Raw genomic sequence first — 15,487 nt, 5'->3', positions numbered from 1 at the left:
GTGCCTCCGGTGCTTTGGCTCAAGCTTATTTCGGCAGAGGGACCAAGTTAACTGTTCTCGGTAAGATTGCAAACCATTGTGTTGTAACTTCAAATTCACAAAAATTTGCTGTTTTTAAACTATAAAACCAGAAAATGTAGATTTTTAGTCATGAACCTGTCGCTGTGCCTCTGGTTGGCAAGTTTACTTCGGCGAAGGGACAAGGTTAACTGTTCTCGGTAAGATACATTTAACAAACTATATTGATGTATATGCATTACTTGTGCATAAGCGTTACTGTACAATGCCATGGCATAAGTGGCATCAGAACGGCCGTTTCAGGCACGACAATGAAAAACTGTAGATTTTTATTCTTAAACCGAGGCACTGTGCCTCTGGTGCTCTTCAAGCTTACTTCGGTGAAGGAACCAAGTTAACAGTCCTTGGTAAGATCATTGTACCACAAAAGTCTGTATATATTATATCAGTTCCTGAAAACTCATTGATGAATTAAAACCTGGGTCATTTTGAGGCAAAAAGTTTACTATAGAAGTAGCTTTAGTTTAGCGACTGAAGTGACAGATTTGGATGTACACATGAACCGGGTCACTGTGCTTATGGAAATTCACAGGCTTACTTCGGTGGTGGGACCAAGTTAACCATTCTGGGTAAGACCACAATTGTCTCGTGCATGGCATCTCACTATTAGTCTTTTATTTGTCAAGCTAGAATGACCTTAAGTGAAGGTAAAATATGGCAACCGTAGGACAGCTAAACGTTAAATTGTCTCTTGTGCAAGAGCAGGAGAGTTTATGACAGAGCCCTGATGCTCTGTGCTCCTACTCGCAAGCGTATTTTGGAGAAGGCACCAAGCTCACGGTTTTAGGTAAGAAAAATCTGTCGCATCTGTCACCGTCATTGTATAAAGCCCCTGGGGGAGCGCGGACGAGGCTTTAACTGAAGTGTTACTAGGCATCGTGCTTAATTTCCGTCCCGTTGCTGCGTTATTGTGGCACATCTGGCGGTGCGCCAAAGAGTTTGCATTGTGAATACGTAGAATGAAAATGCGAAAGGTCTGTGTTGCATTGTTCTTATTTAAATGGAAGGTGCATTTGGAGATGTGTAGAACGTTTTTGAATTAGAAATCGTTCAGAGTTGGCAGTTCCATGTGCTGAGCAGGAAGAGTTTTATCTGTTGTCGTGTGTCAGTGTGAACTACAACCCAGCTTACTTCGGCTCAGGCACCAAACTCACTGTTTTAGGTGAGTATTTTGCTTCCAGTATGTTTTTTTGGTGAACTAATGCCTTTTTATGTGACGTTATGCGCTACATTTACCAAGTGATTGAATTGATGGTGATTAAAACTGACCATGTCTGGCAAGAATGATGTAAAAGAAAAAAAAACATAAAAGAAATGAGGCTTGCTTGGTCTGTTTCTGATGGGCAGCAGTTAAAATATGTAGAGCATCCAGGCTCTGTGCTACGGCGAAAAGGCAGTGTTTGGTTCTGGCACCAGACTGACTGTTCTAGGTAAGGATTTAAGAACATTGGTGACCATGTAAAGCCTGTATAACCTACAGAAATATGTATATGAGTTCCATGCTGTACTATATATTCTTCCCATGGAAGGGCAGACAGGCAGGCAGTTTATTAGAGGCTGACAGTTTTATCAGTTGCAGTCGATCATTGTGACCAACCTGCCTGCATACTTTGGAAAGGGAACCAAACTCACAGTTCTGGGTAAGAAAAAGTTCATTTATGATGCAAGTAAAAACATAGTGAACTCTAATTTGTGTGACTAAACCAGTATGAAGGGAGGTCAAAGCAAACCAGAAACTTTCCAAGAACTTCTAAAGCAGAAACAAGGCTCAGATCGAGTCGTTAGGCCAGTGATAAAAGTAACTAGTAAAGGTGCATATAATCACCCATTTTCATGCCATCTTCTGTGTAGAAGACATTGTTCATGGTGCACAGTAGGCAGGTAGCTTTTTATGGGACGAGGGTTTTATCAGTTGGGGCTGATCATTGTGAACAGCCGACCTGCATACTTCGGAGAGGGAACCAAACTTACTGTTTTAGGTAAGAAATTTTTCAAATTATTGCGTAAAATGTTGCTTAACGTCGATCGATGGTGACTCTGGGTACAGGGTTTATATTAGAATGAAGTTGCTGGTTTTAATGCTGAAATCTGGGCAGAGAGCTTATGGTGCAGCTCATATTATCACCATGGTGGCAAGTCAGTTAGTCTTGAAACAAAAATACAGGTTCACACCTTAAAGTAGTAGCGCTTCAGTCTGTGCTACAACAACAAAGCAGAGTTTGGATCTGGCACCAAATTGACGGTTCTAGGTAAGAACTCAAGCATCGTACATTGTTGATCTGTAAAACTCGTTGGCAAATTGTGTGCTGGGCGAAGATGGGATTTGCACTTTAAGCCTAGGGACATACAATATAACATAATCTAATTTAGTTTTAAACATTTTGAAGTGAAAATAAATAAACACATTATGTCCCAGTGGACGCCCTGTATGCAGAGGCCACTGGCAGCAAGCTGATGGTTTTATCAGTTGTGGCTGATCGTTGTGAACACCCAGCCTGCGCACTTTGGAAAGGGAACCAAACTCACTGTTCTCGGTAAGGAACATATATACTGAGTTAAGTTACACTAAATGTTTAGCCAAATTGTTATTCTCATCCCAGTAATGAAAGATCTGTTCATTTCTGGATGTTCATTTATTGGGGACGTGGCACATTTTATTTTGATCATCAAAATGCTGGTGTTACGTAGATCCTAATATTTAAATGAATCGTAAGAAAAGGTGCTTGGGATGGTGTGTTTGTTATATCTGAATGAGAATTCAGAGGTTTAGAGCTCGCAGGTCCCTGTGAGTTTTGGATGTTGTCGTGTGTCAGTATGAACTATGACCAAGCTTACTTCGGCCAGGGTACCAAACTCACAGTTTTAGGTGAGTTTTTTTTTTTACTCAATACCATGTGAAGAAAATATATATTTTTGTTTACAGCAGAGTCTGGAGAGATATTGCATTTGCAGAATTGCTCCAGATCAGATTGGTTAGACTGTGTTATGCCCGGTGCTGCAAACTGGTAGCTCAGCATCAGTTTCATTTCAACACCAAACTTATAGTTCTAAGTAAAGACTTAATTCCTGCAGTTCATAGGCAGGAAACAGAGGTGCTTGGCTGTTTTTTTTTTCTTTGTGTGTGTTTGAGAAGAAGCTGAGAGACATTACCTGTGGTTTACCCGTTAAAGTGGCAGTTCAGCGAAAGGTTTCACTGAAAAGGCTCCTTTTTCCAGTAATAAACGTGCGCGAAAGTGTTTTCTCTCACACCTTCACCTCAGACACCATGCTAGATAATGCCTGCATAGTTATTGCCCTTGTGAGGGTCCATTGTGCTCTGGCGCATACCCTCCGTCTTTTGGACATGGAACAAAGCTGACTGTACTTGGTAAGATCACTGCAGTAACCGCTGTGTTGTTGCACATTATGTTATTATTCCTGGTAAATGTGATTAAATAAGTGAAAATTATTGCTAATTGCTTCTTGCACTGTTTAAAGAAAATTGTGAAATTAAATTGCACTTGCCAGTCAGTTAAATGTTGAATGTTATGAGCTTATAGGCATTATTGTGTAAAAAGTACACAAAAAGTTTTAGCACTCATTTCTTTCTCATCCATGTCTTTCACAGACCCTCAGAAAGAGATACGTGGGCCCGTCGTGGAAGTTCTGCCACCTTCCGAAGCAGAGCTCTGCAAGAAGAAGAAGAAAGACAATGTGACCCTGTTGTGTGTGGCCAAAAACTTCTATCCTGATCATGTCTATGTGTCCTGGGAAATCGATAATGATGTAAAAAGAGAGAAGACCAAAGACGTTCCCATTGAAAAGGATGGAAACTACATTATAAGCAGTCGGCTCAGGGTTCCTAAAAAAGACTGGAAAAGCGGCAAAAAGTTCACATGTATTGTCTATTACTACAACGGAACAGGATATGAGCCGTTCCAGGACAGTATATCAGGGGTCAAAGGTAATAAATTTAATAAATTAAATGAAATTAAATAAAATTAAATAAATGGACTTTAAAAAAGAATATATTCTCAAAACGTATTTTATTTTTTTCAGGTCATGACAGCGACGATGAAGGTATATCTTAGCCGGCCAGTGAGGAATCTATAGGAATTTTAACCCTAAATTCAAATGTCACATTCAGGGCAAATCAGTCCATCTGTTCTCCCTGTAGGTTTTACTCTTCAGAGGGCACTGACTGCAAAGCTAGCCTATGCCATTTTCGTGGCAAAGAGCTTCTTCTACGGGTTCTTCATCTTGATTTTAGTCAAGAAACGAGTAAGTGTGCTCACACATGATCACTAGTTTATACCTGAAACAGAAGTAAATGTCAGCTCATGTTCAGTGTGTCGTGCGCACTGTTAACAAAACATGCGTGAACAGGCGAAATATCAATAAGTTCATATGAAGATGATTTTGTGATGAATAATGATTTGCTTTTTGTCTCAGGCCTCAGCAGAAAAGAGGTAGAACTGCAAAAACAACAACAACAAGAGGAGGATCCTGCAGTGAAAGCGCATCTGTTAAAGATGATGGCATGACACGAGTTATACCATGTCCTAGTTATTCAACTACAGCACAAGGATTATTTCAAAATAACCAAGAACTTCCTGATCATGTATATGACTGCTTTGTAGCTTCATGTCTTGTTGGCCTAATCTTGACCTTTTTTTGGTGTATCACGTTTAAGTGGCATGTAAATACAATATATCTGCTCTGATTCATGCAACATCACTATACGCAATAAATTAGAAGCTTAATGTTTTGTCTTGTTACAAATAGTTTCCTTGTTTAAAGAAAATATGTCATTATTGTAAACCTATCATGAAATATAGGTTTATGATACTTATGTTACATTATTCATTCATGTAAACAAATATTAAAATGTCCTGGAATAAACAAATAAATAAGGAAAAAGTTAACATTGTTTTGGATTTACAGACACTTCATTTATACACACAATCATTTATGATATAATCTTTGTATTGACATGATTTCTGGGATTCCGTTGACTTACACTGAAGTGATGTAAAGGCAAGTGAAAGCTGCATGTTCTTCAGTGGCCCATCGTCCCCTTACGTAAAGCAGTTTGGATATGTCCACTTGCCATTTTGCACCTATGTACTGTATCTATTCCCAAAACTGACATTTGCTATGTTGAGAAGGTCTGTGAGTTTTCAGTGTTTGCACCAACAGTAATGTGCTGATAATGTAAAGGGGGCCTCCTGAAGCGGAAACAGGTAATGGGGCTCCTCTACCTTTACACACACTTAATGGCCCCTTCTGAGAACAGCGCTGCCTGGGTTTATGTCATGGCCTGTAATAACGTGTACAAGTTTTGGGAATCTGGTGTTCGGATCGGGGACTAAGCTAACTGTTCAGGGTAAGTAACCCATCCAGTTGACTTTGCACTGCATGTTTGGCTATAGATACAGTCCCGCCTAACACTGTTGAGAAAAAATCTATTTTTTGAATGCTCTGGTGCTTCAAAATGAAAATATTACTGTAGAGAAAGGAAAATGTCTTTACATTTGGCGCAATACAGGTAGAGAGAATCAGGATTGGTGTGCTTTGCTACATGGATTAGAATTTTTTATTTGTGTCTATAAAATTCACAATGTGAACATTGATCAAATGCACATATTTATTTCATACTGTTTATAGCATCACTCTCATCAGTGAGATTTTTTAAAGATTACGTGTACTGAGAATTTGGCTAAGCACATCAAACTTGATAGAAAATGCTAGTTACATACTGGCTTATTTATTAAAATAGCTTTTCTATATATCTACATTTATTCTGAAATGTTTGGTGTGCAATTGTGTCCTAAAGAACCCAACACCGAGGTCAGGAAGCCTAAAGTGAAGGTGCTTCCACCGTCCCCAAAAGAGCCGTGTTGGGTGCGCCGCAATTCGGTCACCCTGGTGTGTGTGGCAACAGACTTCTATCCTGACCATGTCACTGTGTCCTGGAAGATCAATGGGGAGAAGCAAAGCACTGGCGTGGGAACTGGCGTTGCCCAGCGTGTGAATAAATCCTACAGCATCTCCAGCCAACTGCGGGTCAAGATGTCCACGTGGCAAAATCCCATTAATACATTTAGCTGCTCTGTCATTTTCTATAACGGGACACATTACATCCCTGTCACAGACACCATTAATGGCAAAAAGGGTGGGTATAGTAAAAAAAAAAAAAAAGAACAGAAAAGAAATTGTTGCTTGAAATCCATGTGTTGTGACAGTTCTCTTTTTCTCATTTTTCCAGGTTCTTTAGGTGAGTTACATATGAAATAAAGTCAAATGAAATATTTTGCATCAAAGTAAATGTGGCTGCTGCCCTTGAAAAAGGTATCACCTTTGCACATATTTTATATATTTTTATTATGATAAGTAAATATCCCAGCTTGGGACCGGCACCAAGAAATGCATGGTCACATGTGTCCCCAGCGGCTGGGTTTAAAGGGGACATATTTAATATAACAACTTAAACTGTTAAAGTAAACTGCTAAAGTAAACTTTTCAACAATTACATTAATAAAACACATTCAAATACTTTAGATTATCATGCATGATTATCATTTATGTTGTAGACGAAGTCAGTTGTGATTTTGAGTATGTTAATAGTTTCGACGGCCAAGAGGGGCATGGTGACAATTCGCTTCGCCTACATCTTGTTTCTGTCCAAGAGTGCCGTGTATGCGCTGGTTGTGGGCAGACTGGTGTGGAAAGTCAAGGTAAGATGTTCCAGAGTGAAAATGTCTGTTCCAGTAATACTGATAACACGGGCTTCATTTCTCTTTCTCATTCTCTCCATCGGTAATGGCTGGGAGGAAGCTCGATGAGGCATTTCACGACTGAAAAACATGAGAAGTTAAACAAGTACTGCTTCCTACACATTTCTGCTTGTTTGTGTTTCGTTATTAATTTCCATTTCCATTTGATCTGTGCTATTGTGTGTAATAAAACTTTGTCAATTTTCAGTGGAGAGTCTTAATCAAACATGATGACAAAGAAACCTGCGGGAAAAATACTTCAGAAAAAAACATTTCAGTCTGTCTCACTGTCTACCACACCGACGTATCTGCACCGAGAAACAGTGGAAATCTTCTGTTCAGAAGTGGTTTTATTTTTTTGTTCCATCAATGCAACTGATTTGGTTGATTCGGTGTCTCTCAAGCGTAACTGTATAAAACATTATGAATTACAGGCAAAATCTTAAATACAAAAAAACACAAAGACTACAGAAGTAATTCAACATGTAAACAGGTCTTTGTATTCATAATAGACTTGTCAGCCAAAATGATTTTTGATATGTGGCATTACGACATCTGATTTTACATCAGATGTGGCTCGATCCCTCCTTCCACTGGCAAAACAAGAAGATGATGTGACAACAGTTGCCCCGCTTTGAAGGAGGTGAAAATGGCCTCCTGTGCATTTGGAAGCAGGAAGTGGCAGCTCATTGTGAGCTGTGCGTGGGTGAGGGGAGAGCGAAGGGGGCGGATGTGGTGGGAGGCAGAGCGGGAGCTCCAGCCGTGCATTCAGCGGTAACGTGCACTCGGTGGTAACCTGGCCTGCATGAAACCGCGCATGCACACACCTGCAAGTTCTGCAACACCCATCCCACGGATGTGGTCTCGCGGCGAGCGCTGAGAAGACAGTGGAGCGCTGTCGAATGGCATGTGGCTCAGTGCAGTTGCTGCATCTGGTGCAGAACAAGCATCTAAGTAAAAACCATCTTGAGCAGGCAGTTAAAAAAGCATTAATGTGGAAGAAGCTATAAACCACGTCAATAATAACTTTGGTTAAGAGGTGATTGGGACCAGATCTACGTGAGTAGTGTGGTCTTCCGCTAGTACAGCAGCCACAGTTTTCTGCCCTAATCTAGACTCCTGCGGTGCAGAACCATACAACAAGAGCTGATTGCTCTAAGGCCACAGACTAAAGAACAGACTGCAAGTCTTCTGACCTTATTTCCATGACATCACCACGTTCAAGGCACCAAAGTGTTTGCTGCACCGTGATTAATTTTATTTATTCACTCATTCCGTTGGCAGATGTTGCTAACATCTGATCGAGACGTTCCTAATTTCATCTCTCAGCTTTAATATTAAACAGATCTTATTTGGAAATTAGTGAATTATTGAAAATAAGCCAGTTGTGTAAAGACCAGAAGTTCAATACATGGCTTTCTGGGATGGTCAGAGGACTCAGCTTATTACTGCTTCAGGAACAACATCGAGTTTTTTGTACAGCAGTCAGACATCTCTGTGTAACCGTGGCCACTGGCAGCGCGGTACCATACAGCAGCATCTGCATGTGATATGCCTGTGGATTCTAGAAAGGACTGCTGGTTCTCTGGTCTGGTGGCAGGGAACCCATCCTTACTAGCAGGACCCATCATTCCAGCCACAGAAGATTCGAGCATAAGCACTGGGCCATCTGCTGAGGTCCACCTGTACGAGAACCCATCTGCCAGTCATGGCGCAGCTGAACTTCAGGCTGCATTGGGTTTCAGAACCATCTCCAGTGGGTCCTAGGTGACCTGAATACCTGTTGCACATACAAGGCGACAGTTTTCAGGCCACATCAGAAGAATTATGATCGATTATTAAAAATCAGAATAAAATCAGCTTACTGCGATGATCTCCCATCTCACAATAAAAAGAACAAACGCAAAGTATTGTCTTGTATTGACTATTATGGTGTTCACAGCAAATTCAACTTAACAGCAAACTTCATCATAACATCACAAGCTGAGGAATAGTCATGAAATGTAACAGTTGTTGATTGACGTCAGTGACAGCGTGAGGCACTGTCATGTTTTTTTTATCCATAGCTCAGGTTTTTGTACAGCATGTCACCTTCTCTCTGACACTGTGGGCACTTGCAGCGCAGTACCACACAGCTGGGTCTGACTGCGGGGCTCTTGTAGACTTCAGAACAGACTGCAGATCTTCAGGCCTGCTGGCACTAAACCCATCGTCTTCAGACGGGTCCATTAAATCCTTTGCAAGGGAGGTGAATTTAAGTTTGATGCCGTCAGCTTTGCTCCATTTGTACCAGTAAACGTATGGGTTGCTATAGCCACTAATGGTACAACTAATCTCCAGTGGAAAGCTGGGTTTTAAGACCAGATCGAGTGGTTTCTGGAAGACTTGAATGTTGGCAGCGACTGCAAAAGAAGAAAGGGTTGAAAAATAAATTATTTAATAGCGGCAAATGACTACAAGATTGAATACATTTCTACATCTCCCTACTTTTCATGCACTGGAGTTTCAGAAGGAGAAAAGCGAGCTTTAAGTGTTGCTTCATGACTGGCACATTTACCAACACGTAGATCTAGACACATAACATCATGGGCGGGGCCTGGAGCGTCTGTCACATGGTGCGCATGATGCCTCTGGTTTAGAATTAAATAACTTTTGGTGTACTTTTGGTGCACGCTCAGGACAAAATCTTGCTGATTGGAAAGTTGATAGCTGAGTTGAGTTTTAGGACCAGCTCCAGTGGGTTCTGTGTGACTATAAAATCTGCTGCACCTTACCATGTCGACCGCAAATTCAAACGCAGACCTTGGAAACGTGGCTGCAGTTCCAGTCACGTGTCAGGCTTGCATGGAGTTGCTGGACTGAAGTCCTGCTACAATAGAACAAAACATGTATTAAACATAAAAACACGAACAAAACAATCCCAAAAAGGCAGGATGTTAAGTTTCAGTGAAATATACATGAAGAGGCCCTATGCAGCTCCTACATAAGTATGCAGCAAATAATGTGAAACAACATTTAGATTAATCTTATGAAGGTGTGACCCTGTTAGTTGGTTTGATATAAGAAGTTTGACCTTATGTCATCACCTGTGAATCTTGAAATATTCTGCTAGCTGGATACACGTGGTTGATTATTTGTGGCCCAGACAGAAATCTTAGTGGCAATTGAAAGGTGACAGCCTTATCAGATCTAAAAATAAGACATAAATACCAAGCACAAGTGAGAAAGTGCAGCTGTGATAACTGCCAATCAGAGCAGAATGGTTTAGTGCTCCTTGTATAACTCACATGCTTCTCCAGGATGCAAGGAATAGTGACAATGTGACATAAGGGACCACTTGTTATGTGAGTGCTGTCAGTGATTCAGGCAGTTCAGAGACTCACTGTCATGTAAAACGTTGCATGCAAGTCGGCTGGGGTTTTTGTACAGCATGTCACCTTCTCTCTGATACTGTGGGCACTTGCAGCGCAGTACCACACAGCTGGGTCTGACTGCAGTGCTTTTGTAGACTTCAGAACAGACTGAAGATCTTCAGGCCTGCTGGCACTAAACCCATCGTCTTCAGACGGGTCCATTAAATCCTTTCCAAGGGAGGTGAATTTAAGTTTGATGCCGTCAGCTTTGCTCCATTTGTACCAGTAAACGTTTGGGTTGCTATAGCCACTAATGGTACAACTAATCTCCAGTGGAGAGCTGGGTTTTAAGACCAGATCAGGTGGTTTCTGGAAGACTTGAATGTTGGCAGCGACTGCAAAAGGGTTGAAAAATAAATTATTTAATAGCAGCAAATGACTACAAGATTGAATACATTTCTACATCTCCCTACTTTGCATGCACTTCAGAATGAGAAAAGCGAGTTTTAAGTGTTGCTTCATGACTGGAACATTTACTTACAGGTACATCTAAATACATAACGTCATGGGCGGGGCCTGGAGCTTTTGTCACATGATGCACTAAAACACAGGAGTTTCATTTTCTTTGACCGCAGGACAAAACAAGACATACGATGATCCAAAGTACAACTAGAGGAAATATACATATACGATATATACTGAGAAAAAATATTGAATATTATATTGTATTTTACTGTGTTGCCTGTGATGAACTAATGGTTGGTAATATATGGGAACTTTATTTTCCTTTTGGATGTTTATTTAACATTTTACTATGTTTCTGGATTACTATCTAATTATATTAGGTGTCTAAATACATTTACCCACTAACGGCAAAAAATGTTATACTTTCTTTTATCATGAGCGGGTGATCAATATATCCAGACCTCATATATTTAAAGGTTTAATTCTACACTGTGGTATTTGGTGGTTTTTGTACAGCATCCCGACTTAACTCTATTACTGTGAGAACTAGCAGCACAGTACCACACAGAAGGAGCAGCTGGTTCCACACCAGCAGACTCTAGAACAGTTTCCCGATCTACTAGCCGGCTGGCTTTGAAACCATCTTGATCTGCTGGATCCATCTCGCCAACCACAACAGAGGTGAAGATGAGTTTTAGGCCGTCTGCTGGCGTCCAGACATACCAGTACACATATGGATTGCTAACACCAGTTATGGAGCATCTGATCTTCAATGGTGATTTAGCTGGTGTGACCATGTTAAGTGGGTGCTGGGAGAGTTTAAAATAAGCTGTGCCTTAGAAGGAAAAAAGTGGAGAAATAATCAAAGATCAAAACACAACAACAGCAAAGAGTTAAAGAGAAAACATGAAATTCACTGCTTACAGCATATGCACTGCCATGCAAGAACCAGGAGAACCACTAAGCTTTGCACCATGGCTTTACTGGAATCTGTCAAGTTGCAGGTAAAATGTCAAGACAGTTAAGGGTTCCAGAGGCGTGGCTGTGAGCTTTAATCACATGGTTCTGAAAGTTCAGTTTTACTCCTGCATCCAGTGCTCTTGTACCTTTTATTTAATCCGAACATAGAGAGTTTTTGCATGTAATCATAATTTAATAATTTGTAATAAATATGATTCCTTTTATATACCAAAATAAGTCTTTCATTTTAGGCTCATAATCCAACCTAAGTTCTTTAATTCACATTACATATTGTTTGATCTGTGTAACTTAAAATGGCATGTGTGAACTCCTTTCTGATATTATCATATCCATATCCAGAACTATTTCATTTTTTCTCTCCAAAATACACAATTTTAAAAATCATATGAACATATAAACACAGAATACCCTTCTACTTTTATAGAAAGGCTCACAGCATAAAAAAAGGAATACTGCCATGTGCAGGACTGTATCTAAATAAAGAAAATGACAAGTAACAGCATGACAGACTGCAAAGGGTGCCATTTAGCTTGTTCCAAAAGTATTATGGTGTGGTTTGATGCTCTGAACTTTTTTGTGGTTCGGTACTGCAGAGACCCCTAGTGTTCAGGTTTACTACAGGCATCTCATGGACACAACTTTATATACTGATATACAAATATTTCATGCTTTCATACTACAACAAATGACAACCAAAGCAAACTACCTAATAACAATTATTATTATTATAATTAAAACTGCAAGCAGTGTTGGACCAGTGTTGGTGCCACACAAATCTCCCCAAGCACACAACCAGCAGACTTACTCCTGTGTGCCATGCCAAGGCCTATGAAGGCCTATGCCATCAAACTGTTCAACTCCTTGCTGGGGGGCAGGGCAACAGAAGATCAGAGGAGAACGAGGAGAGCCTAACCATAATGACATTACCAAAAAAATACATGAATACAGACTACTTGTTCTATCGCTCTGCTTTTAAGGGCTTTTGTCAGTGTGGTGTTTATACCCACCCTCTCCTGAGACTCGGTCGCTTATGCTGTCACTCAGAGTGAGACCAACCCTGAATCAGTAATAGTGGATATAAGGCCTATGCAATACTATATGATGCAAGATTTTAAATAAACAAATAAATAAATAAAGTAATGGGCGAGAAACTGTTCACCGTATCAAAACCTGCATATAAACACAAGTGTTCATAAGACTTCACTGATTCATGACAGGACAACAACAATAATCAGCTTGAGAATCATACTTGTTATAAATTGAGATTTTACTTTTTTAGCACATGTGGGGTGGTAGTAGCACATGTAGGGTGGTAGTAGCCTAGTGGGTAACACACTCGCCTGTGAACCAGAAGACCCGGGTTCGAATCCCACTTACTACCATTGCGTCCCTGAGCAAGACACTTAACCCTAAGTTGCTCCAGGGGGGACTGTCCCTGTAACTACTGATTGTAAGTCGCTCTGGATAAGGGCGTCTGATAAATGCTGTAAATGTAAATGTAAATGTGCCTGACCAAAGGGAAGCCGTACAATTACAAAATGTTCCAAAATGTTTTTCACAGAAAATGAGCAAATCTCAGGTTCACATAAAGTGAACAAGAAGGTTTTTGCAAAAAAAGTAAAAAGGTTTTTTAAAATGTTTTAAATGTTCTCACATGCTGTGTGTGTTTGTGAGTATTTGGGTGATGCACATGTAAAACTGGTAAGGACATTTTACTGTGTAATATTTTTTTATGATGTATTTATCTTTTAAGCGTGGTGTGACTGGTGAAATGTATAAACCTCACCAAAGCCAGGGATTGTGTTGGACAAATTCCTGGCCCCTCCGTGAACATTGTGGCCCCTTGATGGCACCTACATCCTGTCACTACAATAGCAGCCTGACTCAGTAACCGGTGAATTTAACTCCTCAGCACAGGGCAGCGGAGATACAGTAGGGGAAATAAGCATTTGCATAAAATTTAAAGATATGTAATTTCTATTCTGGGTACACCCCACTGTGAGAAACGGTGTAAAAAAAAATTGTATTTCCAATTTATACAATTGAAAAATACAATACAATACAACTCCTGGGCAGTCTGTGGTGCAACGTGGCATTGGTGGGTGGAGCGAGACATGATGTTCCATATGTGCCCGATTGGATTCAGGTCTGGGTAACGGGTGGGTCAGTTCATAGCACCAATCTTGTAGGAACTGCTGACTCACTCCAGCCACATGAGGTCTAGCATTGTCTTGCATTAGGAAGAAACCAGCTCCAGCAGAACAATGTCTGCAGAGTCTGGAAGGGCCTCAGAACCATCTGAGGCCACAAAGAAAAGAACTCTCTGCTGGTGGGGGATGTGAGGTGGGCTAATGAGCTGAATCAACAGGTTTGATTCATCTGCCACTGACTCTCCCCCCAAACTGTCCTCTCTGATGCAGCCCTTAACACCTGCTGCAGACACCCCCACCCCCAGCAGATACTTGTGCGGGGTGTTGGTGCACATTTTTAACCTAAGCCTGAAGCTGGGGAGAGTCCCACAGCTCTGGAAAACCTCTTGTGTGGCACCAGTGCCAAAGACTCCACATCCCAAGGACCTCAACAGCTACAGGCCGGTGTCGCTGACATCCCACCTGATGAAGACCCTGGAGCGGCTGATCCCGGCCCAGCTTCGGCCTATGGTGAGCTCATCACTGGACCCACTTCAGTTTGCTTACCAGCCTGGCCATCATCCACCTCCTACATCGTTCCCTCTCTCACCTGGAGACCGCTAGGAGCACTGTGAGAATCATGTTCTTTGATTTCTCCAGTGCTTTCAACACCATTTTACCCACAATCCTGAGGGCCAAATTGGAGCACACAGGAGTGGACCTTCATCTAGCCACATGGATCCTGGACTATCTCACTAACTGACCACAAAATGTGAGAACTCAGGGCTGTGTGTCAGACATGGTTGTCTGCAGTACGGGGGCTCCGCAGGGAACGGTTCTGGCACCGTTCCTCTTCACAATCTATACTGCAGACTTCTCACACAACTCCACCAACTGCTTCCTGCAGAAGTTCTCTGATGACTCTGCAATAGTTGGCCTCATCACTGATGGGGATGACAGGGAGTATATAGAACTGACAAGGGACTTTGTGGACTGGTGCCAGCAGAACTACCTCCAGATCAACACAGGAAAAACCAAGGAGCTGGTGGTAGACATCCGCAGGCACAAACATCCTCCACTGCAACCACTGGACATCCAGGGTATGGCCATTGAGGCAGTGGAGAGCTACAAGTACCTTGGTGTTCACCTGAACAATAAACTGGACTGGACTCATAACACAAATGCACTTTATAAAAAAGGACAGAGCAGGCTGTACCTGCTGCGGAGGCTCAGGTCTTTTGGAGTACAGGGGCCACTCCTAAAGACTTTTTATGACTCTGTAGTGGCATCAGCCATCTTTCACGGTGTGGTCTGCTGGGGTAGCAGCATCTCCGCTGGGGACAGGAAGAGGCTGAACAGGCTGATCCGGAGGGCCAGCTCTGTTCTAGGATGCCCTCTGGACCCAGTGGAGGTGGTGAGTGACAGGAGAATGGTGGCTAAGCTGTCATCCCTGTTGGACAACATCTCCCACCCCATGCAGGAAACTGACAGCACTGAGCAGCTCCTTCAGTGGCAGGCTACTGCACCCACGATGTGAGAAGGAGAGGTTCAGAAGGTCTTTTCTTCCAACCGCTGTCAGACTCTATAACAAAGACCTCACAGCTGACCACACACACACAGACAAACACACACACTTTGGCACATTCTGTTAAATTGTTAACTGTTTAAATTGTAAATTCGTACATATATACAGATACATATTTATCTTATTTTTTGTGATGCTATT

General features: G+C 41.6%; 2 gene segments (V, D, J or C); both read left to right on the top strand.

Moving 5' to 3' along the window:
- The window catches only part of LOC114785173 (immunoglobulin kappa light chain-like), a 33,154-nt gene extending 28,167 nt beyond the window's left edge, over positions 1 to 4,987 (top strand). Inside the window, 4 exon segments of the C gene segment in view lie at positions 3,686 to 4,021; positions 4,117 to 4,137; positions 4,235 to 4,338; positions 4,510 to 4,987. Coding sequence covers positions 3,686 to 4,021; positions 4,117 to 4,137; positions 4,235 to 4,338; positions 4,510 to 4,530 — 482 coding nt within the window.
- Positions 4,988 to 5,343: 356 nt separating this feature from the next.
- LOC114796617 (T-cell receptor beta chain C region-like) lies at positions 5,344 to 8,600 on the top strand. The segment is given in 6 exon segments: positions 5,344 to 5,443; positions 5,894 to 6,232; positions 6,326 to 6,334; positions 6,685 to 6,794; positions 7,474 to 7,607; positions 8,402 to 8,600. Coding segments are annotated over 6 exon segments (867 nt in total).
- The last annotated feature ends 6,887 nt before the right edge of the window (positions 8,601 to 15,487 follow it).

Source organism: Denticeps clupeoides, chromosome 1, assembly GCF_900700375.1.
Source record: "Denticeps clupeoides chromosome 1, fDenClu1.1, whole genome shotgun sequence".
Lineage (NCBI taxonomy): Eukaryota > Metazoa > Chordata > Actinopteri > Clupeiformes > Denticipitidae > Denticeps > Denticeps clupeoides.
This window is presented reverse-complemented; position numbering and strand designations above follow the sequence as displayed.